We start from the raw sequence: 26,496 nt of genomic DNA on the forward strand, positions 1-26,496 counted from the left end.
TTTGCTTTGCAGCTAAACCGACTCTGTTACTAAAAGGTCATTGCCTATCATCTGGAAACCAGTGTGCGTATTTTTGTATGCATATAACTTATCTTTTACGACTTTTTCTCTATAGATTCAATTACATTGATATTTTTTGTTAGTTGTATCTTGAATTTCCTCATAGTGTTACTACAATGTTGATGGTTTTGCAACTTATTTTCATATTTATTAGAAGTAAGAATCTACATAACAAACATTTAATTTTAGTACATTTATTACTTTATTTAGACTTCTAATTTATAAACATTAAGTAGACTGGTATTTTGTACACAAAATATTGAACTTGAATAATATATTTTGTCTCTCTGAGAACTAGAATCACATGTAAAAAATTTTATGTAAAATTCCAAAATGGTAATTTTATACTTTCGCGGTCCCTTCGTTTTTTGGCTCTAGAAAATCGAAAAATCATCCGATTTCTATTATTATTTTTTAAATCCTCTTTTTTCCATCGGATTTACGAAAAAAATTATGGAAAGAAAAAAATGAAAACTTATATTAGTTTCAGGGCTTTAAATGTTCATGAGAATGCACTCAATCACGTATAATTGTTGATAACTTTTTTCCTAATAATCAAATGAAGTTGTTATATTTTTTTTCATAATTTACATAAAAAAAACAAATTGGAAAAAAAATTATAGAAAAATGTTTATTCATCACGTTTTTACAATTAAAAATAGTCAAAATATCTCTTAAAATTGACCCACATAATCGTTTGTACCTTTTTTATTAAGTAATCATTAAAGTTTTATTAACAAAAATATTCTTAAAATTACTTATTGTAATCAAGTGTACAATATTAAAAGTTAACTTTGAAATATTGAAAAATTTTACCATTAAAAAAATGAATTAACAAACATTTTTCAATTTTTTTTTCCAAAATGTTCGTTTTTTCGCGTAGATTAACAAAAAAATACATGAACTGAGTTTGATGTTTTGTAAAAAAGTTATGAACGATTTAATGCGAAGAAGTGCGTTTATGAATACATTTAAACTCATAAAACTATATTAAATCTCTAGTTGAGTTATTTCCCATAAATTCGCCGTAAAAACTAAGATAAATCCATCGAAATCGGATGATTTTTCGATTTTTTGGAGCCAAAAAACGAGGGGACCGCGAAAGTATAAAATTACCTCCAAAATCTTTAAATCTCTAATTTTTTTTTAAATTATGACACAAACACTTAACTTTGGAAAGTTGTCTTTTTAACAATTTTATTCACTCGTTGACTACAATGATGAATGATAAATTTGTATTTTCACATAATTTTTCTTTATTTCACCAGGTGTGTAAAGAACATTCTCAAGGGCTTAAACTATGACCTTTAAATAACGTTACGTTCATAAATAATAATTGAAAATAATACAAAAATTCACCAGTTAGAGTAGAGCTACTTTTGCAGCCAATTAGTGGCCACTTCAACATTTTCTCTTATTCAATCGTATGATTTCATCAATAATTTCAAAACAATTATTATTTTTTGAAACTTTTCCTTTTATCTGTGCCCCTACCATTTCAACCGGGTTCAGCTCGCAATATGGTGGTCAGCTAACCACCGTCATTCCACGATTTGCTGCAATTTCAAATTTTCCTTCATCAATATCCTTTTTACTGTAAAAGTATTCATGGGCGGATCCCTCGATTCATTGCTCTGAGCTGCTATCTTCACCAAAACACGTCTTGGTCCAAAAAATATAAATCTTGCGCCTCACTGGGCTAACTGGAACTAAACTACAATCATAAATACCGAAGAAGTACTTGTATAAAGTAAACAAATAACTGACACTATTATTTTTGGTTTGTAAGATGTTTATGGGGTGGGCCAAAACTTCAGATTAATTATTTTTCCCTTATATATTATATCGAATAAAAGTTTATTTAAAAAAAAATATCAAATATTTGTATTTTCAGTTTCCACATGTACAGAATACACTCCAACTTACGTTAAACTCCCTTTGGGTACTATTGAAGGTTATGTTGGTAAAACTGTCAAAGGAAGAGAATATAATGCCTTTGAGGGTGTACCGTACGCAGCTCCACCTGTTGGCGACTTAAGATTCCAGGTACTGAATCGAAAACTTATTATTCAATAAATTTTGAATGAAAATAATTTCAGGAACCTGTTCCGCCAAAACCGTGGCTGGGAATATGGAAAGCCAGAACAATTTTCAGATGTATTCAGTATTATCATTACACACCTTCAGGAGAAGATATGGTTATTGGTAAGATTTTCTATCTTAAATCTAATTTCAATTGTCCTCCTATGAAAGTAGACACTTTTATAACAAATTTGGTAAGTTGAGTAAGTCCAAACAAAACAAAAAATACACTTTTGAAACATTGAAAAGTTTATCTATTTCCAAATCGTCTTTGTCGTCACGTTGACATAACTTTAGTAGCAACTAGTGCGTATTGAAGCTATTAGTTGTGGGTTAATTTTAAATGCAGTACAGAAATTACTTCTTCATTCCCATAAAGGAAGGAAAGTTGCAGCGGCTCACAAAAATATATGTGGAGTTTATGATGCTGATTGCTTACCAGCGCTCACGCGTCAGTATTGCTATCAAAAATTTCGTTCTGGAGATTTTTCCCTCAAAGATGAGCAACTTTCTGGTCGGCCTACCTAATTAGATGATGACCAAATGACCGAAGAGGCTACCTGCATCATACACAATAATTGAAAAACATTTACAATGTCTTGGGCTAGTTAAGAAGCTTGATATTTGGTAACCTACCTCACGAATCGAAAGAAATTCATTTAACACAAAGAATCAACATTTGCGGATATGCACTTTAAACGAATTTAAACCCTTTTTTGAAAAGAATCATCAGTGATGATGAAAATTGGATCCTGTACAGAAACATAGTTAGAAAACGATCACGGAGCAAACACGATGAACCAGCACAAACCAAATCGAAAGCTGATAAACAACTTGCTGTCAGTTTAGTGGGATTACAAACCAAACGATAAATTGTGATGTTTACTGTCAACAATCAATGAAACTGGATGATGCAAGGCCTCACACATCTTTGGCAACTGATAGAAAACTATTGGAACTTAGCGGGGAAGTGATACCACATCCCCCATACAGCCCTGATCTGGCACCATCAGATTACTATTTATTTCGTAGTTTGCAGAATTCTTTGAATGGTCAAACTTTCACGATGACCTTCAATCGCACCTGGTTCAGTTTTTTGCAAAAGGTTAATTAAGCAGGATAGAGGCAAACTTTTCGATGTCCAACCTGTAAACATATTTGTTTACGTGAAATATTTCTTATATACTCGTCCCCGTACAATATAAAATATCAAAATATACAATTTTGTAATTTTGAACAGCATCAAATTCATCTTTTGATTTTTCACTTAACATTTCTTGTTTGACTTTATGTGGAAGTCCTTCATTACAGTCCGGGCCTGTCTATAGTCTATGGCAGAAATATTACGAACAATATTTTTTTTTTATTACAACGCGTGCTAAAATAAATATATTTATCTATACAAATAATAAATAAGAGTTTGTTGTTTGTTCCTTTGAACGCGCTTATCACAGAACCTGCAAGTTCGAATTAAAAAATTCTTTTTGTGTTGTATCCAAAACGGCTTAACCGATTTTTATAAAATTTTATATGCAAATTTGCACCCTTAAACTATCAACTCCTATTTTCCCATCGCGATTCATACTTTTTTTTATTTAATCCGCAGATCCGCAATAGGTTGCAAGATGGCAATCGAATATAATAATTATAGTACAATAAATTCTTATGGTTTTTACTCAATTTAATTTTATGTTTCTTCCTCGTCGATTGATAGGAAATCCCCGCCAGGTGTCTACCGTTCTCACCTCTCATCCAGCAAACATCTCGTTTTACTCACTATACAGTTTTCGGCCATTTTGTGACAGTTATACATATCATTTTGATTTTTCTGTGTTTTTTATCATTAATTTCCAGTGCAATAATTATTAATTTACAATTTGTTAATAACTGAAAAGACAGTTTTTCCTCTCATGTAAATAAACACGTGTTGTAAGCTGCCGCCAACAACGGTCATTATCGTACTTGTACATATTGTACTTAACATTTTTTGAAAATAGTTTTAAATCAAAACAGAAACGTGTACGTGTTTGATAAATATTCGTGTTCTATTATTATGAAAGGTAAGTCAAATAATAACTAAACGGATACAATATTAAATCACTATTTTTCACCAATAAATATTTTAATTTGATTTATTTGTAGGTTATATGTATAATCAGCAATGCCAGCAAGACGCAAACGCACCAATTTAGAGTCATCGACAATCAAATTTAGAGTCAGTTACGTGAATCACAATCGCAAGAGGCACGAAATTATTGTAATCAAAAGTCAATGAGAACAAAGAGAAACGCGCAGATTCATAGTCATCAGACGTAGAGGAATTGACCGACAAAACAATGCAGATGTGCATGAGACAATTAGAACAAAGAGAAACGCGCAGATTCATAGTCATCAGACGTAGAGGAATTGACCGACAAAACAATGCAGATGTGCATGAGACAATTAGAACAAAGAGAAACGCGCAGATTCATAGTCATCAGACGTAGAGGAATTGACCGACAAAACAATGCAGATGTGCATGAGACAATTAGAACAAAGAGAAACGCGCAGATTCATAGTCATCAGACGTAGAGGAATTGACCGACAAAACAATGCAGATGTGCATGAGACAATTAGAACAAAGAGAAACGCGCAGATTCATAGTCATCAGACGTAGAGGAATTGACCGACAAAACAATGCAGATGTGCATGAGACAATTAGAACAAAGAGAAACGCGCAGATTCATAGTCATCAGACGTAGAGGAATTGACCGACAAAACAATGCAGATGTGCATGAGACAATTAGAACAAAGAGAAACGCGCAGATTCATAGTCATCAGACGTAGAGGAATTGACCGACAAAACAATGCAGATGTGCATGAGACAATTAGAACAAAGAGAAACGCGCAGATTCATAGTCATCAGACGTAGAGGAATTGACCGACAAAACAATGCAGATGTGCATGAGACAATTAGAACAAAGAGAAACGCGCAGATTCATAGTCATCAGACGTAGAGGAATTGACCGACAAAACAATGCAGATGTGCATGAGACAATTAGAACAAAGAGAAACGCGCAGATTCATAGTCATCAGACGTAGAGGAATTGACCGACAAAACAATGCAGATGTGCATGAGACAATTAGAACAAAGAGAAACGCGCAGATTCATAGTCATCAGACGTAGAGGAATTGACCGACAAAACAATGCAGATGTGCATGAGACAATTAGAACAAAGAGAAACGCGCAGATTCATAGTCATCAGACGTAGAGGAATTGACCGAAAAAACAATGCAGATGTGCATGAGACAATTAGAACAAAGAGAAACGCGCAGATTCATAGTCATCAGACGTAGAGGAATTGACCGACAAAACAATGCAGATGTGCATGAGACAATTAGAACAAAGAGAAACGCGCAGATTCATAGTCATCAGACGTAGAAGAATTGACCAAAAGTATGTTAGTCATGAAGATATTAGAGCATCAAGATCAGGCGAACAAATCCAAGAAAACAATGAAGACGTGCGTGAAACACAAGGTATCAGATGATCTAAATCAACAGAGACAATTAGAACGAAGAGAAAAGGGAAGATTCATAGTCATCAGACGTAGAGGAATTGACCGACAAAACAATGCAGATGTGCATGAGACAATTAGAACAAAGAGAAACGCGCAGATTCATAGTCATCAGACGTAGAGGAATTGACCAAAAGTATGTTAGTCAAGAAGATATTAGAGCATCAAGATCAGGCGAACAAATCCAAGAAAACAATGAAGACGTGCGTGTAACACGAGGTATCAGATGATCTAAATCAACAGAGACAATTAGAACGAAGAGAAAAGGGAAGATTCATAGTCATCAGACGTAGAGGAATTGACCGACAAAACAATGCAGATGTGCATGAGACAATTAGAACAAAGAGAAACGCGCAGATTCATAGTCATCAGACGTAGAGGAATTGACCAAAAGTATGTTAGTCAAGAAGATATTAGAGCATCAAGATCAGGCGAACAAATCCAAGAAAACAATGAAGACGTGCGTGTAACACGAGGTATCAGATGATCTAAATCAACAGAGACAATTAGAACGAAGAGAAAAGGGAAGATTCATAGTCATCAGACGTAGAGGAATTGACCGACAAAACAATGCAGATGTGCATGAGACAATTAGAACAAAGAGAAACGCGCAGATTCATAGTCATCAGACGTAGAGGAATTGACCGACAAAACAATGCAGATGTGCATGAGACAATTAGAACAAAGAGAAACGCGCAGATTCATAGTCATCAGACGTAGAGGAATTGACCGACAAAACAATGCAGATGTGCATGAGACAATTAGAACAAAGAGAAACGCGCAGATTCATAGTCATCAGACGTAGAGGAATTGACCGACAAAACAATGCAGATGTGCATGAGACAATTAGAACAAAGAGAAACGCGCAGATTCATAGTCATCAGACGTAGAGGAATTGACCGAAAAAACAATGCAGATGTGCATGAGACAATTAGAACAAAGAGAAACGCGCAGATTCATAGTCATCAGACGTAGAGGAATTGACCGACAAAACAATGCAGATGTGCATGAGACAATTAGAACAAAGAGAAACGCGCAGATTCATAGTCATCAGACGTAGAAGAATTGACCAAAAGTATGTTAGTCATGAAGATATTAGAGCATCAAGATCAGGCGAACAAATCCAAGAAAACAATGAAGACGTGCGTGAAACACAAGGTATCAGATGATCTAAATCAACAGAGACAATTAGAACGAAGAGAAAAGGGAAGATTCATAGTCATCAGACGTAGAGGAATTGACCGACAAAACAATGCAGATGTGCATGAGACAATTAGAACAAAGAGAAACGCGCAGATTCATAGTCATCAGACGTAGAGGAATTGACCAAAAGTATGTTAGTCAAGAAGATATTAGAGCATCAAGATCAGGCGAACAAATCCAAGAAAACAATGAAGACGTGCGTGTAACACGAGGTATCAGATGATCTAAATCAACAGAGACAATTAGAACGAAGAGAAAAGGGAAGATTCATAGTCATCAGACGTAGAGGAATTGACCGACAAAACAATGCAGATGTGCATGAGACAATTAGAACAAAGAGAAACGCGCAGATTCATAGTCATCAGACGTAGAGGAATTGACCAAAAGTATGTTAGTCAAGAAGATATTAGAGCATCAAGATCAGGCGAACAAATCCAAGAAAACAATGAAGACGTGCGTGTAACACGAGGTATCAGATGATCTAAATCAACAGAGACAATTAGAACGAAGAGAAAAGGGAAGATTCATAGTCATCAGACGTAGAGGAATTGACCGACAAAACAATGCAGATGTGCATGAGACAATTAGAACAAAGAGAAACGCGCAGATTCATAGTCATCAGACGTAGAGGAATTGACCAAAAGTATGTTAGTCAAGAAGATATTAGAGCATCAAGATCAGGCGAACAAATCCAAGAAAACAATGAAGACGTGCGTGAAACACAAGGTATCAGATGAACTAAATCAACAGAGACAATTAGAACGAAGAGAAAAGGGAAGATTCATAGTCATCAGACGTAGAGGAATTGACCGACAAAACAATGCAGATGTGCATGAGACAATTAGAACGAAGAGAAACGCGCAGATTCATAGTCATCAGACGTAGAAGAATTGACCAAAAGTATGTTAGTCAAGAAGATATTAGAGCATCAAGATCAGGCGAACAAATCCAAGAAAACAATGAAGACGTGCGTGTAACACGAGGTATCAGATGATCTAAATCAACAGAGACAATTAGAACGAAGAGAAAAGGGAAGATTCATAGTCATCAGACGTAGAGGAATTGACCGACAAAACAATGCAGATGTGCATGAGACAATTAGAACAAAGAGAAACGCGCAGATTCATAGTCATCAGACGTAGAGGAATTGACCGACAAAACAATGCAGATGTGCATGAGACAATTAGAACAAAGAGAAACGCGCAGATTCATAGTCATCAGACGTAGAGGAATTGACCGACAAAACAATGCAGATGTGCATGAGACAATTAGAACAAAGAGAAACGCGCAGATTCATAGTCATCAGACGTAGAGGAATTGACCGACAAAACAATGCAGATGTGCATGAGACAATTAGAACAAAGAGAAACGCGCAGATTCATAGTCATCAGACGTAGAGGAATTGACCGACAAAACAATGCAGATGTGCATGAGACAATTAGAACAAAGAGAAACGCGCAGATTCATAGTCATCAGACGTAGAGGAATTGACCGAAAAAACAATGCAGATGTGCATGAGACAATTAGAACAAAGAGAAACGCGCAGATTCATAGTCATCAGACGTAGAGGAATTGACCGACAAAACAATGCAGATGTGCATGAGACAATTAGAACAAAGAGAAACGCGCAGATTCATAGTCATCAGACGTAGAAGAATTGACCAAAAGTATGTTAGTCATGAAGATATTAGAGCATCAAGATCAGGCGAACAAATCCAAGAAAACAATGAAGACGTGCGTGAAACACAAGGTATCAGATGATCTAAATCAACAGAGACAATTAGAACGAAGAGAAAAGGGAAGATTCATAGTCATCAGACGTAGAGGAATTGACCGACAAAACAATGCAGATGTGCATGAGACAATTAGAACAAAGAGAAACGCGCAGATTCATAGTCATCAGACGTAGAGGAATTGACCAAAAGTATGTTAGTCAAGAAGATATTAGAGCATCAAGATCAGGCGAACAAATCCAAGAAAACAATGAAGACGTGCGTGTAACACGAGGTATCAGATGATCTAAATCAACAGAGACAATTAGAACGAAGAGAAAAGGGAAGATTCATAGTCATCAGACGTAGAGGAATTGACCGACAAAACAATGCAGATGTGCATGAGACAATTAGAACAAAGAGAAACGCGCAGATTCATAGTCATCAGACGTAGAGGAATTGACCAAAAGTATGTTAGTCAAGAAGATATTAGAGCATCAAGATCAGGCGAACAAATCCAAGAAAACAATGAAGACGTGCGTGTAACACGAGGTATCAGATGATCTAAATCAACAGAGACAATTAGAACGAAGAGAAAAGGGAAGATTCATAGTCATGAGACGTAGAGGAATTGACCAACAACGGTCATTCCGAAGTGGCATGTTCTCGCATAATTAATAATAAAAATATGATTATTTTTGATGCGTAGATACCTATCAAGTATTTTAATTTGAAATATATTCGTTACTTTAAGATAAATAAGATTTTAATAACTTTAATAAAGCCTCCTTTCAATATCTCAACGCTTTTGATTATACCTACACACTTATTGTAACTTATTTGTATTGAACTAAGAAAAATATTTCCAAGATATAATTTATATGGCAAAACAACGTTCACCGGGTCAGCTAGTTTATTATGATTAATTTATAATTACTGTCGTAGTTGTTGGATATTTTTAAAAGTTACAAAACGCGTGAAGTGAAATAAATAAATTTATCACACTATTGAGTAACGAAATTCAGATTGAGGTCAATATGAGATCAAATGCTCTTCCTATTATTTATAAATAAGTCAATGGAAAAGTTATATTGTTTACGGACGTTCTTCATTTATATATTTATCAGTCATAAATGAAATTAAACAAAAAATTATATAGATAAAACTATTAATATCGTTTAATACAGATTAGGTGTAGTTTCACGTTCTTCCGGTTTCTTTTCAAGTTTATTATGGAAATTTTTTGTTCGTATAATTTAACAGATAACTTTGGGATATCATAAGCAGTATATTATACTATTTGAAGTATGTTTAAAGTTCAACGTCCACTAAGGCGCCTTTCACACCAAACGAATCCGAATCAATCTGGATCACTCCGAATCAAGTTGAATCTGATTCGTCATCTCCACTCTTTCACACCAGCTGAATCAACCTGAATAATTTTTTAACTCTTAAAATTAATATCTCCACGTCCATCTCGTATGATTGTTGGTTCAAGACTGACCGGACGAGGAATCTGACAGATTGAATCAAGTGCGACCTCGAATCAAACCTGTTTGAACCAGATTCGTTCGGTTTGAAGGCGGGAAAAGAATCCCTTCACATTTAAACGGAGCGCTCGAAGCCGAATGTTGGTCAATCTGATTCAACTTGATTCGGAGTGATTCTGATTGATTAGGATTCGTTTGGTGTGAAAGGGCCCTAAGTATCAAACAATACGAGTATGAAAAGTAAAGGTAAGAAGAACTGTCTCATGTGGGTATTGAGCTCAAAAATTATCCATTAGTATACAATAGCGCTCTTCAAAGGAGAAAACAACTACTTTCCTGGCTAATACCTCGACGAATATTGAATTACATCTCCTCTGAAGAGCGTGATGTCAATCACAAACAACAACAAAAAGATCAATTGACATGACGCTCTTCAGAGGAGATTTAGGTTTAATAATATACTTATTATACATAATTTCAAAATTATTTTCCAGGAGACGAAGACTGTTTATATCTAAATATTTATACACCCAACTTAAACACCACGAAGAAAATGAATGTTATGGTTTTTATACATGGGGGAGCGTTTATGTTTAATCTCGGTGGTGTGTTTGGTCCTCAAATATTCCTCGATCAGGACGTGGTTTACGTCAATTTGAATTACCGGCTAGGACCTTTAGGTGAGAATACAAAAAATTATCTAAAAGTAAGCAAAGTTTTTTGATATGACATCGATATGAAAAAGTAGGAAAAAAACTCTGCAATTCATGAAATTTTATGTTTTATAACAATTCGTGGCCATTTTAGGATTTCTGAGTACCGAAGACGAGTTGGTTCCAGGCAACAATGGAATAAGAGATCAAGTTCGCGCTCTTGAATGGATTCAAGAAAATATCGAATATTTTGGTGGTAATCCGGAGTCTGTTACCATAATGGGCATGTCCGCTGGTGGCGCTAGTGTACAAACGCATTACCTCATCAAACAATCAAAAGGTAAAAATATAATAAAATGATTATTTCAATTTATTCATTTATTTATTCTTTGGATACAAATCCTTCGATTTTTCATTATCCTTCCCACAATTTTCTTATCCTTAATGTAAGTTCTTTTTGTCGAACCATTTATTCGGGTTTGGAAATAATAAATCGTCACTCGAGACTAAATACGGAGAATAAGGTGGATGTGGGAGCTATTCTTGGTCTAATTAATAGATTTTTACCACGGAAACAACATATATCTGCACCCTTTTGCAAAAGATTTTTTTTCTTTAACAAATGGCTTCTTCTTTTTCCAAAATTATCGTCATCGAATGGTTTACTTTTTTGGAAGTAGTCAATTTAGAGTTTACTGCGTATATCCCAAACAAATGGTGATCAGTAGTTTATTGGCTGATAAACCCATCTTGATTTTCTGTGTTATCGATTTACCTCGGAAAACCCACCGTTTTGACTGCTGTTCGGTCTCTGGTTTGTAGTGGTGGGTCCACGTTCGTTCACGGTTTCGAAACAATCCGAATAATATGACAAATTAATTCAATTAAATTCGATTCAAGTAGTTTCGATTTGAATAAATTTGTTTTTATTTGATTCGAATGTGGAATCGATTCGTACAGTTTCATCTAAATCCATTTTGATTTGAATCCAAGTGAGTTGATTCTTATATGGAATTGATTCGTACAGTTTCGATTTACATACATTCACTAATTTGGTTCTAATATTGCATCGATTCATAATAGTTTCGATTTATCTATATCCATTTTAATTTGTCTCAAGTAGAATTAATTCTAACGTGGAATCGATTCATATAGATTCGATTCATGCAGTTTCGTGTAACATAAATCCATTTTAATTTGATTTTTATGTGGAATCGATTTATATACATCCGTAATCCATACTAATTCGGTTCTAATGTGGAATCGATGCAAGCAGTTTCGATTTATCTAAATCCATTTTGATTGAATTCAAATGCAGTTGATTCTCATATGGAATCGATTCATAATAGATTCACGCAATTTCAATTTATCTAAAACCATTTTAATTTGCCTCAGGTAGAACTGATTCTAATGTGGAATCGATTCATATAGATTCGATTCATGCAGTTACATGTAATATAAATCCATTTTAATTCGGTTCTAATGTGGAATCGATTCATGCAGTTTCGATTTAACTAAATCCATTTTAATTTGCATCAAGTAGAACTGATTCTAATGTGGAATCGATTCATATAGATTCGATTCATGCAGTTTCATGTAACATAAATCCATTTTAATTTGATTTTTATGTGGAATCGATTTATATACATCCGTAATCCATACTAATTCGGTTCTAATGTAGAATCGATGCAAGCAGTTTCGATTTATTTAAATCCATTTTGATTGAATTCAAATGCAGTTGATTCTCATATGGAATCGATTCATAATTGATTCACGCAGTTTCTATTTATCTAAAACCATTTTAATTTGCCTCAGGTAGAACTGATTCTAATGTGGAATCGATTCATATAGATTCGATTCATGCAGTTACATGTAATATAAATCCATTTTAATTCGGTTCTAATGTGGAATCGATTCATGCAGTTTCGATTTAACTAAATCCATTTTAATTTGCATCAAGTAGAACTGATTCTAATGTGGAATCGATTCATATAGATTCGATTCATGCAGTTTCATGTAACATAAATCCATTTTAATTTGATTTTTATGTGGAATCGATTTATATACATCCGTAATCCATACTAATTCGGTTCTAATGTAGAATCGATGCAAGCAGTTTCGATTTATTTAAATCCATTTTGATTGAATTCAAATGCAGTTGATTCTCATATGGAATCGATTCATAATTGATTCACGCAGTTTCTATTTATCTAAAACCATTTTAATTTGCCTCAGGTAGAACTGATTCTAATGTGGAATCGATTCATATAGATTCGATTCATGCAGTTACATGTAATATAAATCCATTTTAATTCGGTTCTAATATGGAATCGATTCATGCAGTTTCGATTTAACTAAATCCATTTTAATTTGCATCAAGTAGAGTTGATTCTAACGTGGAATCGATTCATATAGATTCGATTCATATAGATTCGATTCATGCAGTTACATGTAATATAAATCCATTTTAATTTGATTCTTATGTGGAATCGATTTATATACATCCGTAATCCATACTAATTCGGTTCTAATGTGGAATCGATGCAAGCAGTTTCGATTTATCTAAATCCATTTTGATTGGATTGAAATGCAGTTGATTCTAATATGGAATCGATTCATAATAGATTCACGCAGTTTCGATTTATCTAAAACCATTTTAATTTGCCTTAGGTAGAACTGATTCTAATGTGGAATCGATTCATATAGATTCGATTCATGCAGTTACATGTAATATAAATCCATTTTAATTCGGTTCTAATGTGGAATCGATTCATGCAGTTTCGATTTAACTAAATCCATTTTAATTTGCATCAAGTAGAACTGATTCTAATGTGGAATCGATTCATATAGATTCGATTCATGCAGTTTCATGTAATATAAATCCATTTTAATTCGGTTCTAATGTGGAATCGATTCATGCAGTTTCGATTTAACTAAATCCATTTTAATTTGCATCAAGTAGAACTGATTCTAATGTGGAATCGATTCGTGCAGTTTCGACTAATATAAATCCATTTTAATTTGATTCTTATGTGGAATCGATTTATATACATCCGTAATCCATACTAATTCGGTTCTAATGTGGAATCGATGCAAGCAGTTTCGATTTATCTAAATCCATTTTGATTGGATTGAAATGCAGTTGATTCTAATATGGAATCGATTCATATAGATTCGATTATTGCAGTTTTGATTTATATACATACATGTATGTGGTGGTTTGTGATCGATCATAAACGCCCGGGTAAATCATTTGTTGAAAATGATCATTACACCACTATTTACCATAGATATTGATGATGCACGGAGTTCATAGACAATTTACTGTTATGTCTGATCACACCTTGTACTATATGACCCCCTATTTTTCATGTACTGATTAATATTTCAAAAGAATCTACTGAATAAATAAAAACTCCCTTTTTGTTAAAAAAAAAAACAAAAATATGCGATTAGAATATTTCAAAGTAGTCAAAGAAGAAAATTAAAATCCAATATGTCTCCAATATCAACTCAATTCGTTAAAATTAACATTTTCAGGTCTATTTGCTAAGGGTATATCACAGAGTGGTACTGTTTTGAACCCTTGGGTACTCATGGAAGACCCATTGAAGAAAAGTCAAACTGTAGCGTCTCACGTCGGATGCCCAACGGAAAATAACGAAGAAATGGTGAATTGCTTGAAAACAAAACCTGCCAGACAAATCGTACATACGATGAAACATTTTCAAGTAAGTAAACTTGGTTTTTTTTAATATTGTAATGTTTGCCTTCTAATTTATATAAACTGTTTTTAACAATGGGGTTCTTGGTATTCTTGGTTAATCAAATTTCTGGATCATTGATCAGTTATTAGACTCAGATTTATGGGCAAATATAATGAGTTCCCCTTTACAAACACCTAGGACATAACCTCAAAACTTCTATCTACCTTTTTAGGACGTCACCAACATAACCTCAAAACTTTTCCCTAATAATATAATAAATATTGAAATTTTTATTTTCAGCCTTGGCTGTATAACCCCTTTTCACCGTTTGCATTAGTAGTGGATAGTTGGGCAAAGGATCCCATATTTCCTGAACATCCTTTGATACTTCTTCGGAAAGGACTTGTTAAAGATTTGCCATGGATAACGTCGTACACTTCCTCTGAAGGATTATACCCAGGATCAGGTAATTCCCGTAAAATATAATGAAAATGTGATAACTAAATATAATAATTTTTCAGATTTCTATTTTGACGAATATTTGGATTATTTGGACAAGAGATGGAACTATATAATGCCGTATATTTTGCATTATAACGATGTGGTACCTGCTTCTCAGCTCAATCAAATAGGTACCAAAATCAGATTAGAATATCTGAAAAATAAAGAAGTTGGCAAAAGGAATTTCGAAAAATTCATTCAGGTAAGTTTCGAATTTTAGTTTTCATTCAGGTTCCGATCCTTTGCCGTATTGTTTTCCCTTTTCTTCCTCCTTCGTGTACCACTTGTTTTAGTCAGGTTTCCATGATTTTCCTTTCTTTTTTAACTTGTGTATTTTCGCATCTGTCACTTTTCCTATTGTTTCCTATTTGAGCTTTTCTATAATTACCTCATTGTCCTCAGTCTTTTTGTTCATTACTCAGGTTTCACTTGACCCATGCCCTCCACACCACTGGCAGTATTCCCTCAATTATGGATTTTTTTAATGCTCTCAAAGTAATAAACGAAACCTGATTCAAGCTTTATATAACCCCACTAGCATTAGCTCCCAAAAGTAACGTCTACGTCTACTGGCTTATGCTCAGTAACTCTTTTCTCATCTTTATGTTGTAAGTTCGGTTCGGCACGCGTTTCCAAAACAAACAAAACCATTTTAATTACAATTAACTATTTGTCCTGTCAGCTTCTTCTTTATCTGCACTAGCAGAGTCACCAAGCATGACAACATGTTTAATATCAGATCTCTTTGTGTTACGATGAAAATTTCCATCATAACATTGAATGCCCAAAAATTATATAAAAGAACAAGTTCACTTCAAGTTGATCGTGCCTGGATACTTTTTTAATGTCCATTGCATAAAGATAAAACATTGCTGTCAAAAATAAGCAAGTGTCACTATCAGTAAAATGAGCTTGAAGTTGTCATTCCGATGTTTGTTGATCATGAATTATATCACCTTGATTTATTTTCAATTTATTTCATCAATAAAGAAAAAATCATGCAAAGAAGGGTTAAACTTTACAAACTGGCCAATGGTAGCCTTGCATTCTAGATAAACCTCGACTGTTTCAACTTTACGCCACTGGCCAGTTGTATCCTTGAATTCTAGATATAAATTACATATATCCTAGCAACTCTAGCATCCTTTTGAAGATTTTCGCCTCCACAAAAAAAAATTAATGAATTCCATATTTCAGATACTCAGCGATAGACTTTTCTTAAGAGGTATCGAAACTGCAAGTCGTTTACAAGCAGCCGCAACTGAGTCACCAGTGTATTGTTACTATTTCAATTATAGAGGCGTCAATAGTAAATCAAATTTCAGGACATACTCAGATGTGAATCTTGGTAAGTTTTGTAGTCTATTATAATCTGTAACAAAGACAAAATTTAGTATTATACCAAAAAAATGTTTTTTTTTGTTTCCACATCTCCCTGTTCCACTTATACCGAATTGTTTTTTTCTTTCTCATTCAATTTCTTATTATAACAAAATTCTTGGAAAGTCAAATATAGGTAGAGAGCTGGGGTTTACCATTACAAATAAAATTTTAAAAATTTCCATCGATGCTATGTGCCAAAGGTCAAATTTCAAGTTTGTTTGGATTTTTCTGGAAACCAGTAAGTTTTATCAAAAAAATTCAAACCGCGATATCTCAGGAATGGTAACTTCTGGGAAAAAGATCATACAGACCATTTTTGTAGAGAATTTTGACATCTACAACATATTTTCATATCTTTTCTTAGTCCGGCCAATTTAGACATAAAAATAGTGGTCAAATAACAAAAATTCCCGGAAAGCCAAATATTGGTGGTGGGGTTTACCATTACAAATCATGTATTAAAAATCCCCATCGATGCTATGTATGGTCTAAACCTAAAAAAAGATATAAGAACATTTAGTTAAAATTCTTTCAGAATTCAGAAAGTTATCTTGAGTATAGTTTCAAATTTTAGGGGTATCTCATGGGGATGACACTTCGTACATTTTCAAAACCAATATGGATACATTGTCAACTGAAAATGATCGAGCGATGAGCGATATTATGATCAACTTGGTGATTTCCTTCATGGAAACCGGGTAAGATTTTGAAACATTTATAATAATACAGTCATTTGGTAGTTTCACCCGAAAAAATTTCTGGGAGCTTTGACCTTCGTGAGAGCCCTCTAAACTAGAGCGCTCTCAGTAACTCATGTTGTCACGTCATTATCTTCAGTTATCAAGGCCCTAAAATATTTGATCTTGGAACGTGGTTTGGAAGGTCGCGGTGCTCCTTGAAGTTCTTATCTATTGTTCCTCCGAGATTCGTTCAGAAGCTCCTTGCGGTATCTTCTAGTAAGAAATTGATTAGTGTTGACGCTAGTGGGTATCCCTGATGCAAGTAAAAACTGTGCCTAGAGACCCCGATACCTTCAATTACTATATATATGCCAGAGGCATTCCGCATTATCATTCTAACCATACATACCAGCTTCTTTGGGAAATCTAAGCTCACTAGGTCCTCATACAGCTGGTCTATGAGGATTCTGTCGTGGTGAAGATCAACATTGTACTCGTAGGTTTCCTCTAGAGTCTGGCGGAGCATAAATATGTGATCAACTGCAACGCTCCACTCATCTGGCATGTCTTCTAAATTAAGAGGATCAGTTCGTAGAGGGCGTATTGTGAAGGTATTGTGAAAATGAATTTTTTGACCAAAATGCTCGTTGAAGTACAATTTGCAACGTTACATAAATTGTAGGTATCTGTCTCTAGTTTAATTTTGTTTTTACCATAAAATGAGATGGTAAAGTTGAAATTTGGAAAGAGTATATTAATATCTTTAAAATTAACAATTTTCAAAGCTCCCGAAACACTTTCCAAGTAACATTTATATTTCGAACCAAAATGTAATTTATTTTTAATTTTAAGCAAACCCAACACTTCCACCGAATGGAAACCGTTGCCCAGAAATCTTAAAGGTCCGTGGGTACAATTACGTATAGATGGTCCTGAGAAGATATTCATAGAGGAAAAGACTGATATCGGGAATAAAAAATTCTGGGAAAACCTACCGTTCGCGGAAAACGAAAACCTTTTCCCTGCAAAAGATGAGTTGTGATAATTCATAAAAATTCAGTAAAATATCTTTAATTTTATATAAATAATAATTTTAATAGAAACTTTCTCGAACGACTTAACATGTTTATATTATTTAAAAAAAAATATAAATAAAAATTAAATAAATATAAAATTCTATTGCGGCTTTAAATAACTATCATACAGTCACTCCTACTTCTCCTAGTATGTCCGATAATCTTTCCAAATGTACAGAAACTGATCCAAATTCTTTATTACTCCTATTTAGCAATTGGAAGGCATTCATATACTCTAATTCCGAAAATTCAGGTCCCTTATCTACAATACCGTTAAGAATATCCTGAAATAAAAAACAAATTATTACCTACTCTATTAATAAATTTCAAATTACCCAATAACATTATTTATATGTTCTTAAAATACTGAATACACTTTTTACTAGCACTCATAATTATTATATTGCCTTGTCCTTCGAAGGTTCGTTTCTGTTCATCTTTCAACAGCAAGTTTTTCTTCATATTTACCATTGTTAATTATCGAATAGTAATTTAATATTTCAAATTATTTTTAATAATTTGTTACACAGGTAACATAAAAATGAACCACTGAATAAATATTTTCAGCAATACGAATAAAAAATTATTATTTTGTTGATAATAATTCGACTTACTTCTGGTGTTAAAAAGAATAACTCGAAATAATGTCTGGCGTGATCCAAAGCAACTTCTCGACTCATCGTTATATTTGTCAATGTTTGTTGTAATGTAAATATGTTTCTACACATTCTTTGGATACCTGCTTCATCAATTACATTCATATATTGCGCTGAACTTATCAATATTTTTGCTATTAGATGACCGAGCCCTTCGAATATGTACTAAAATAAAATAATTTATAATAGGGAGTTTCTAAAAATGAATAATAAAATTTTTTATTGATAAAAGATACTTTGCAATGTAAAATTAATAGATAAATTTAGAAATTCCATAATTTTTTAATGGTATGCAACACTGCCCCCAGAAGAGTTAATTATAGGGGAGGCAAAGACTACTAATACTCATCTTCATAATATGTTTCGTAACTTTCTAAAAAATCATCACAGCCGATATTTTAGGGGCCCAAAAGAGCTAACTGACAATAAGGACGTTTTTTAGATATATTTTTTCAGTTTGGAGTTATAATAAAAGAAAAAACAAACAAATTTTATAACAAGATTTCTGTATGATTGTTGAAAATTTCAATTTTCTTTAATTAACAATTTTCACTTCAATAAATGAAAAAAAAACGTACATGTCAATATCTCCATAATGGGATTCCTTTCATATAGAAACAACTATTATTTTTTGGTGAAAATGTATAAAAGAAAAGCCTCTATAAGTAAAAAAAAAATTGGTGAAAATCTATAAATACATGTTTCACTGTATAAATAAAGCGAAAAGGAAATATTTGGTCTGAAATAATCAATAAAAGTACCTTGCATTTCCTAGGGTGTAAACTATTTGCCATGGCTTCTTCGACATTAGCTAAAACTCTGCTTAATTCCAAAACTTTAGGATCCGGTTCGTGATTTTCCTTATTATAATGCGTTTGAGCTAATAAATAATAAAAACATTGAACTCGCACCTCCAAGTGAAGTAGCAAAAGGCACGTATTGGCTAATTCGTCGAATTCTTGAGCTATGCTAGTTAACTGTTGCAAAATAGAAGCCGATACAGGCGAAGGTCGATCCAAATGGTTATTGTCCGGTTGGGGAGGTGACAATCCAGAAGGTTCTCGTCTAAATTCACTAGCGTATTGAAACATTCTAATCGCAAACCATTCCTGCAAAACAGATAGAATAAAAAAAATAGATCAACACTTTATATCAATACACTTACCATACTTTCTTGAAGCTGGGCGAGTTCTTTCAGCAAATTCATATCGGATAGGAATTCACCTGCAGATACTCCACCTTCTCCGAGGTTACTAGCCAACATTTCGGCTTCTCTTCTATTTCTCATTCGAACGTCTTCTGGACTTTCCTCTTCTGATGGATGTTCACGTTTCAATAACTTCTTATTTCGTTCACCTCGCGCGTGATACTCTTGTTGTGCTTTCAAGTTCAACCAATTGGGCAAAGACCTATAAAAATACAAAATAATTTATAGTTCCTCAAATTTTATGTGACATAGATAAGAATGTCTTGTTCAATATACTGAGTGGGATTGATCTAAATCACAGGAGAACCAAGGAGAAGAAAATTTAAGTTCTAATACAATTCTAAAATAAAGTAGAGCCCTTTAAATAACTTAGAGAAGAAAAAAAATGAACCTGATGTCTTTTGAAAGGTATAACAGAGATCTGAACTCTATATAGTAGACTAAGAGGCACCAGGAAGCTTGAATAATGCCAGTAGGTGTTTGTAATACTTCTCAAGGAGATAAAAATGAAATTATGAGAGTATCGGAAGACTATGGGAATAGCAGAAGACATCTGACTTGTTTTTGTTATCAAAATCAGTCTGAGCTGTGTCCAAAGAACAGTAGCAGCTTGAGGTAAAAGGTAAAGGCAAGGTAAAAGGCAAAAATTTCCGATGCAAGGATCAAAATAAGTCTAAATGTACCGAATACTATTTTGAAGAGTTCTTATAATGTACTTCAAAAATAAAAAAGAAGTCAGTTTAGCACCATTATGATATTATGAGTTTGAAACTCATTCATCAGACACTGTATAGAAGATGAAATGTTTTAGAAGTTCATCGAATGTTGAAGAACTTTGAAAAACAAAACTGATGTTTCTTTGAGCATCTGGTAAAGTCCAGTCGAAATTAGAAAGGCACGATTTAATCTACAACAGAATAAGAAACAACAAGAGGCTATCAGAAACAAGAACTAAACCATAAAATCAGTAGAAGTTATTTTTAAAATTGGCTATATGAAGAGAAAAATAAGTCTAAAGGTACCAAAGATTCGTTTGAAGAAAAAAAGATGTAAAAGAAAAGAAAATATAGATAATTAAAAACAACAACTAAAATAAAATTGTACACATACTTACTTTAGAAAGCGACTAATGTCATCATCTTTAAGCCAGGCAGCACTACAAATTTTCTTGTTATCTTCAGATTGGGGTTGTACTATTCTTCTATATGCAGTATCACAGATTTCTTTATATTCTTTTAAGGCTTTACAGGAATATCCTGCGATCATTTCACTGTACAAAGGCAACGCTTTCAATATCGCCTTCCATTCCCTTATACATCTTTCTACTGTTACGGTACTCTAAATATGATAATAAAAAGAATTAGAAATTAATTATAATAACATAATTGAAAAGGTATATATACGTACCACTAATAAGGGCTTATAATCTGAAGTAATATCTAAGAGAATAGTGGCTTTCCATGCATCGGATTTTCTAATACAGGATTCTATTTGATCTAAAATCTCTTCTGATTTCCGTTTCAGATAAACGTTGTTGACATAATCAGTCAGAAATTCGTATAAATTGGAATCACTGCAAAAAAAATTAGTTACAGAACGATATATATACAAAAAGAGTTTAATCAGTCCTTACCTTTGTTTTTTAATGCCCACGGATTGATCTAATTCATCCAAGAAACAAACGAAAGGTATATATAGTACTAAAATATTATTTGGATGAGGTGGACATATAAGTACTTTATTCTTTTGTACGGATTTCAAGGTGCTACTTAAACTTAAAGCACTTGACGAACCATCAAATTTGAAAAGTACATTTTTTTTACTAAAACACAATCAATATAGTATCATTTTTTAAGGATTCCCTTTAATAAAACTTACTTTGGTTGTTTGCGTCTTGAGAAATATGAAGATATATCGCTAATATTATTTATATCGTTCAGTTGCATATCATTAGACATGTATTGGATGTCTAAATATTCAGATAAAAATGATTGCAACTAAAAAATATAAAGAAATAATTCAATAAGGTGTTGATAGATATAAAAATGAAATAGTGTGCAGGATAAACATTTTAAAACAAACTTCAGACAACTCTTAATGAAAAAAAAATGTGAGAAGCAGTACATTTGAAGAACTGAAAGCAACACTTTTCGGTTGGGTAAGTCGAGTGAGAAATGATGAAAAGCATGTTTCAGATTCTATTCTTACTGCAATTTTCTGAACTCCTGGAATTTGAGGAAACATTTGACACCTCATCAGGATGGCTAAAAAGGTTCAAAAAAAGCCATAACATAAGACAAATTAAAGCTCCAGGCATAATTGTAGTAACAATGACTTGCAACCTCCCAGTATATTAATTCAACCAAACTAAAAGATGGTTAAATCAAACAATAATTTAGAAATGGTTTGAATTCAGTATTTATTCTCCAAGTTAGTTTCAAAATTTACCCCAGAAAGCTATTTATTAATTGACAACGCCCCATCCCAGCCAAGGGAATTAAAAGGGAAATATTTTTGTAAAATTTTTGCCTTCCAATGTCACAGTCTTATCCAACCTATGGATAATCACTTCAAATAAGAGAAAATGCAGAACGAAATAACTGATAAATAGTATTGAAAAGGAAATTGATGTTATAGCATTCTTCAAAGATTATACAATTTCGACCATTTACGATGTAAAGTGCCTGGAAGTCATTTCAGAAATCAAATGACATGTCTTTCTTCATCTTGTGAAGCTGAACGTAGGCGGAAATAAAATGAAAAAGAAAGTGTTAAAATCCTAACTACTATAATTGTAGTACAAAAAAAATATTCATCCATATGTTTTATAAGGAAAAGTTGACTTACAACAATTTGAACTTGTGACCAAAAATAAAATGTATCATATGTGTTAATTTCAAGCTTATGAGCTTTTTTCGCCTGCTCTACACAAGTCATAAATACATAGTGGGAATCGGCTACTTCCTTATATTGTTCAAATAAAATTTGTACGAGTTCCTTAAGCAATAATCTTTGGTCGCTTACATCTACTAAATTTTTAATGTTATTTGTTGTTCTTTCTATGATTTGCTTCAAAGAAAGTTGCATTTCTTGTACTATTTCCTAAAAATTAAATTAATACAAAGAATATTATGAAAAGACAATGTAGTATACTCACTTTAACAGCATATGGCAATTTTTCTAATAAACACAAGCATTTAACAAGTATGGCAACAAAATTACTACGATTTTCTTCAGGATTTGATACATCTAGTTTCTCTTCTACATCAAAATTATCACCAAATATGGATTTCTTTTCACTGCAAATAAACAAAATTAAACATATGAGCTATAAGAAAAAAATATTCACCTTGATGTGTTATTGAAAAGATTTTTCGAGATTGAAGATTTCTTTCTGCCAGACCTCCTAAGTTCTATACTTCGTTGCAGAGGGGAATTCACAAAGAAACCTTCTTGTGCAGAATTTTGTCTTCTTAATGCTAATATATGCTGTGATGGTTTAACGTACAAATGTTGTTTTAATTCTGATAAAAGTTGAACATGTAATTGCTAAAATAAAAATCGATTAGTGCATCAATAACGCACACCCTCTTTATTCTCTACCTCTTTCTTTTGTTCCAATTCTTGTCCCAGCTCTTTCAAACTCTCCACACCTTCCAATGTACCCTTACCTAAATTTACAGCCTCTACTAATAAATTTGTGGCATGTAAGTACTGTTTTCTAGCCATATAAACTGAAAGGCTATTCGGAACTTCATTCATTTTTTCACTAAAAAAATTTTTAATCAAAATGTAAAAAATACTTTTCTTCTTTATAAATTGATTTTGAATTTCTGGAACCAATCACAATTACACCTCGAAACTTTTATAGGTCATGCAGTGTAATTGTGAAGTGGTAGTAAACAGAATTTATTTGTCATGAAATAAAAAAATGTATGTAGAGGATAATGTTGAAAAAACTCTTATAATAGAGCAACCTTGCATCATATCCAGTAGTTCTGAGTTTTTACTAACTTTTAAATGATATTAGCAGTGGCAGATTTGCTTATTTGCTGCCTGTAGACTATTCATATTTAGACGCATCTACTGACCTTAGAAATTAGATCACAATTATTTAAACTTCATTTTTCATGAAATGACTTATTCACACTATCATTTTAGATCTTATTGTTCTGCTTCTTTAAATAAATTCTGTATTTCGTTAATGTTATTTTAATTTGGCTTTTCCACCAATTATATAATATATAATATAGTATAACTCTTTTACTTTCAGGTCGATTTGTTTGCGTTTTTAATGATATGATCTCCCCATATGTCTCAAAATACATGCCTAAGTATTTCGTATTGGTAGCTTGTGATATTTGTACATTGTTCATAAAAACACTTGGGTGGATTTTATTTCATTTATCTTGATTTTCAATTTGCTCAACCACGTTTAGATGTCATATAACTGTGTCTGCAGAATCCTGGATTCTACTATACTATGTATAATACATATTATAACAATGGCCCTAAGATGCTCCCCTGTGGTACATTTGCTTTTATTGTATGATTATCGGAAGTGTTTTCATTAATTTTCATTCAGAACTCTCTATCGCTTAGGTAAGATTTCAACAGTTTGAAGTTCAAATTGGAAGACAATTTTTGATTTTATAAAATAAGCTTGTGTGCCAAACCTTGTAAGAGTCTAAAAAGGTGAATTTTTTTTTCTAGTATCTGATTTACTGTGTAGCTTATTCATGTGGATTTGTTGTATAGTTGAATGTTCCTTCCCGAATTCAAACTGGAATGATGGTATCCATTCCTCAATGTTTCAGTCTGAGTTTATTCTTTGTAGTAGTAATCCCTCAAGGACCTTAGACAGGATTGGCAGTAAGCTTATTGGACAATATGAAAAGACAATGTTTGGGTTTTCTCCCTTTTATGGGATCATTATTATTTCTGCAGTTCTTAGCAGTTTTGGCCAGTAAATGGAACATAAAATAGGATTAAATATGTGGGTGATAAGTATTGGTAAATCCTTTCTCAAAGAGTAAAGTCGACACATACTTTGTATTACACACACAGTTTAACAACAAATAGATATTTTTTTCTATTTATACAATGGTATTACAGTTTAAATTGAATTATAAAAATATTACAATATATTTTAGCAGGTCCTTCAATACTCAAAATCATTATTTATATCATTATATGGAATCTTCTTCATTAGATCTGAGTCTATACATAAAAGAGCTAGTAGAAATTTCATAACTCTAATTTTTTCTAATTCTGTAAATTAAAAAAAAATTAAAAATTTGTAGTTCCATGAAATCTGCTGCTTTAAGATACAGTCTAATCAGCCTGCTGGTAAATCCACCACCGGATGATGGTCCAAATACCCAATATATACATAACTAAATTCAATTTGCTAGATGAGTTGAATGAAAACATAACTACCAAAGCATTATCAATTGTGGGTTACTAAAGAGTTCCACTGGACATTTCTATTGGTAAAACTTGAGTTATTCACACTAATAAATTAATGAGAAGTCAGAACTACCGGAGTTTATCCAAGGTACTGTCTTAATATAGAAACAACTTACACTTCTTCAATTAATTGCAGCATATGCTTATATTCTAAACCTTCTAGCCACAAATTTTTCAATTCATCTCTTTTACAACCCAATTTTCTCTTGCAATCTTGTAAACTTTCCTTAACTTTCTTTATTTTTTCTCTATTTATCAGAACTATCTGCGATATGGACCCAAATAGATGCATTACCTGTTTTAATAAATGTATTTTAAATGCCTAGTAAAACATAGATATTTATATCATTAAAAGATTACTTCTGCTCTCACTACTAGTTAATAAGTTAATAATTAAAATAGCCTTGATTTTAATAATTATACATGAAATTCTACAGTTTTTTGATTCATTATCTATGAAAAAGATTAAATTTACCCCTATAGAGCAAAAAGCTAAGATTAATATGAGTGTACATCTTATATTATTCAGTATTCAACTCACCTTGGTCAAATCATTTTCATGTTTGGAAACAAGTTCGTCTAACCTTTGGTCACATATTTTATAATCGTTTTCCAATTTGGCTTTTTCTCTATCCCTTTGTTCGTTAGTTTCACTTGCAGATAACGTTCGAATTACAGACATTAGAAGTCCACTCTGAAAAATTTAAAAGTAGGTGTACTCATATAACCTAAATTAAAAATTTGAATAATATATTAATTACCGTTTCTTTGGCAGGTTTGACCCCCCTAGGGGGCTTGATAGGGGGAGAAAGATCCATTTTGGAGTAATTCAACCCTTTAATAATTATCAAAAAACAATAACACCCCTTTTTAACACCATTACACTTCTTCTCTTCTGAAACCATGTATGTCAAATATCCTAATTATATTCTGCAAATAGTGTATTTAGTACATATTTCAGAATAATATCGATGAAATTCAATTAATAATTTTGATATATAATAATATAATACTATAAGTAAATAAAATTAGATTAAGCCAATATTTCAAAATGTATTAT

At 32.8% G+C, this 26,496-nt stretch overlaps 2 protein-coding genes across 2 annotated transcripts; one reads left to right on the plus strand and one right to left on the minus strand.

Moving 5' to 3' along the window:
- Positions 1–77: 77 nt before the first annotated feature.
- LOC130449955 (venom carboxylesterase-6-like) lies at positions 78–18,186 on the plus strand. Its single transcript, XM_056788075.1, has 11 exons — positions 78–216; positions 1,955–2,106; positions 2,160–2,265; positions 10,599–10,784; positions 10,912–11,097; positions 14,298–14,488; positions 14,765–14,930; positions 14,986–15,167; positions 16,163–16,313; positions 16,923–17,046; positions 17,881–18,186. Exons 1-11 carry the CDS (start codon positions 177–179, stop codon positions 18,068–18,070), a joined length of 1,674 nt encoding a protein of 557 aa, XP_056644053.1. The 5' UTR covers positions 78–176; the 3' UTR covers positions 18,071–18,186.
- On the minus strand, positions 18,108–26,466 carry LOC130449954 (exocyst complex component 4). Its single transcript, XM_056788074.1, has 15 exons — positions 26,198–26,466; positions 25,978–26,130; positions 25,553–25,731; positions 23,571–23,736; positions 23,317–23,516; positions 23,125–23,266; positions 22,815–23,069; positions 21,846–21,964; positions 21,601–21,789; positions 21,375–21,540; positions 21,082–21,305; positions 19,926–20,169; positions 19,522–19,869; positions 18,719–18,925; positions 18,108–18,388 (listed from the first exon to the last, which is right to left on the minus strand). The coding sequence occupies exons 1-15, from the start codon at positions 26,339–26,341 to the stop codon at positions 18,227–18,229; spliced, it is 2,898 nt and encodes a 965-aa protein (XP_056644052.1). The 5' UTR covers positions 26,342–26,466; the 3' UTR covers positions 18,108–18,226.
- Between the last annotated feature and the right edge of the window lie 30 nt (positions 26,467–26,496).

The sequence above is a fragment of the Diorhabda sublineata genome, chromosome 10 (assembly GCF_026230105.1).
Source record: "Diorhabda sublineata isolate icDioSubl1.1 chromosome 10, icDioSubl1.1, whole genome shotgun sequence".
NCBI lineage: Eukaryota > Metazoa > Arthropoda > Insecta > Coleoptera > Chrysomelidae > Diorhabda > Diorhabda sublineata.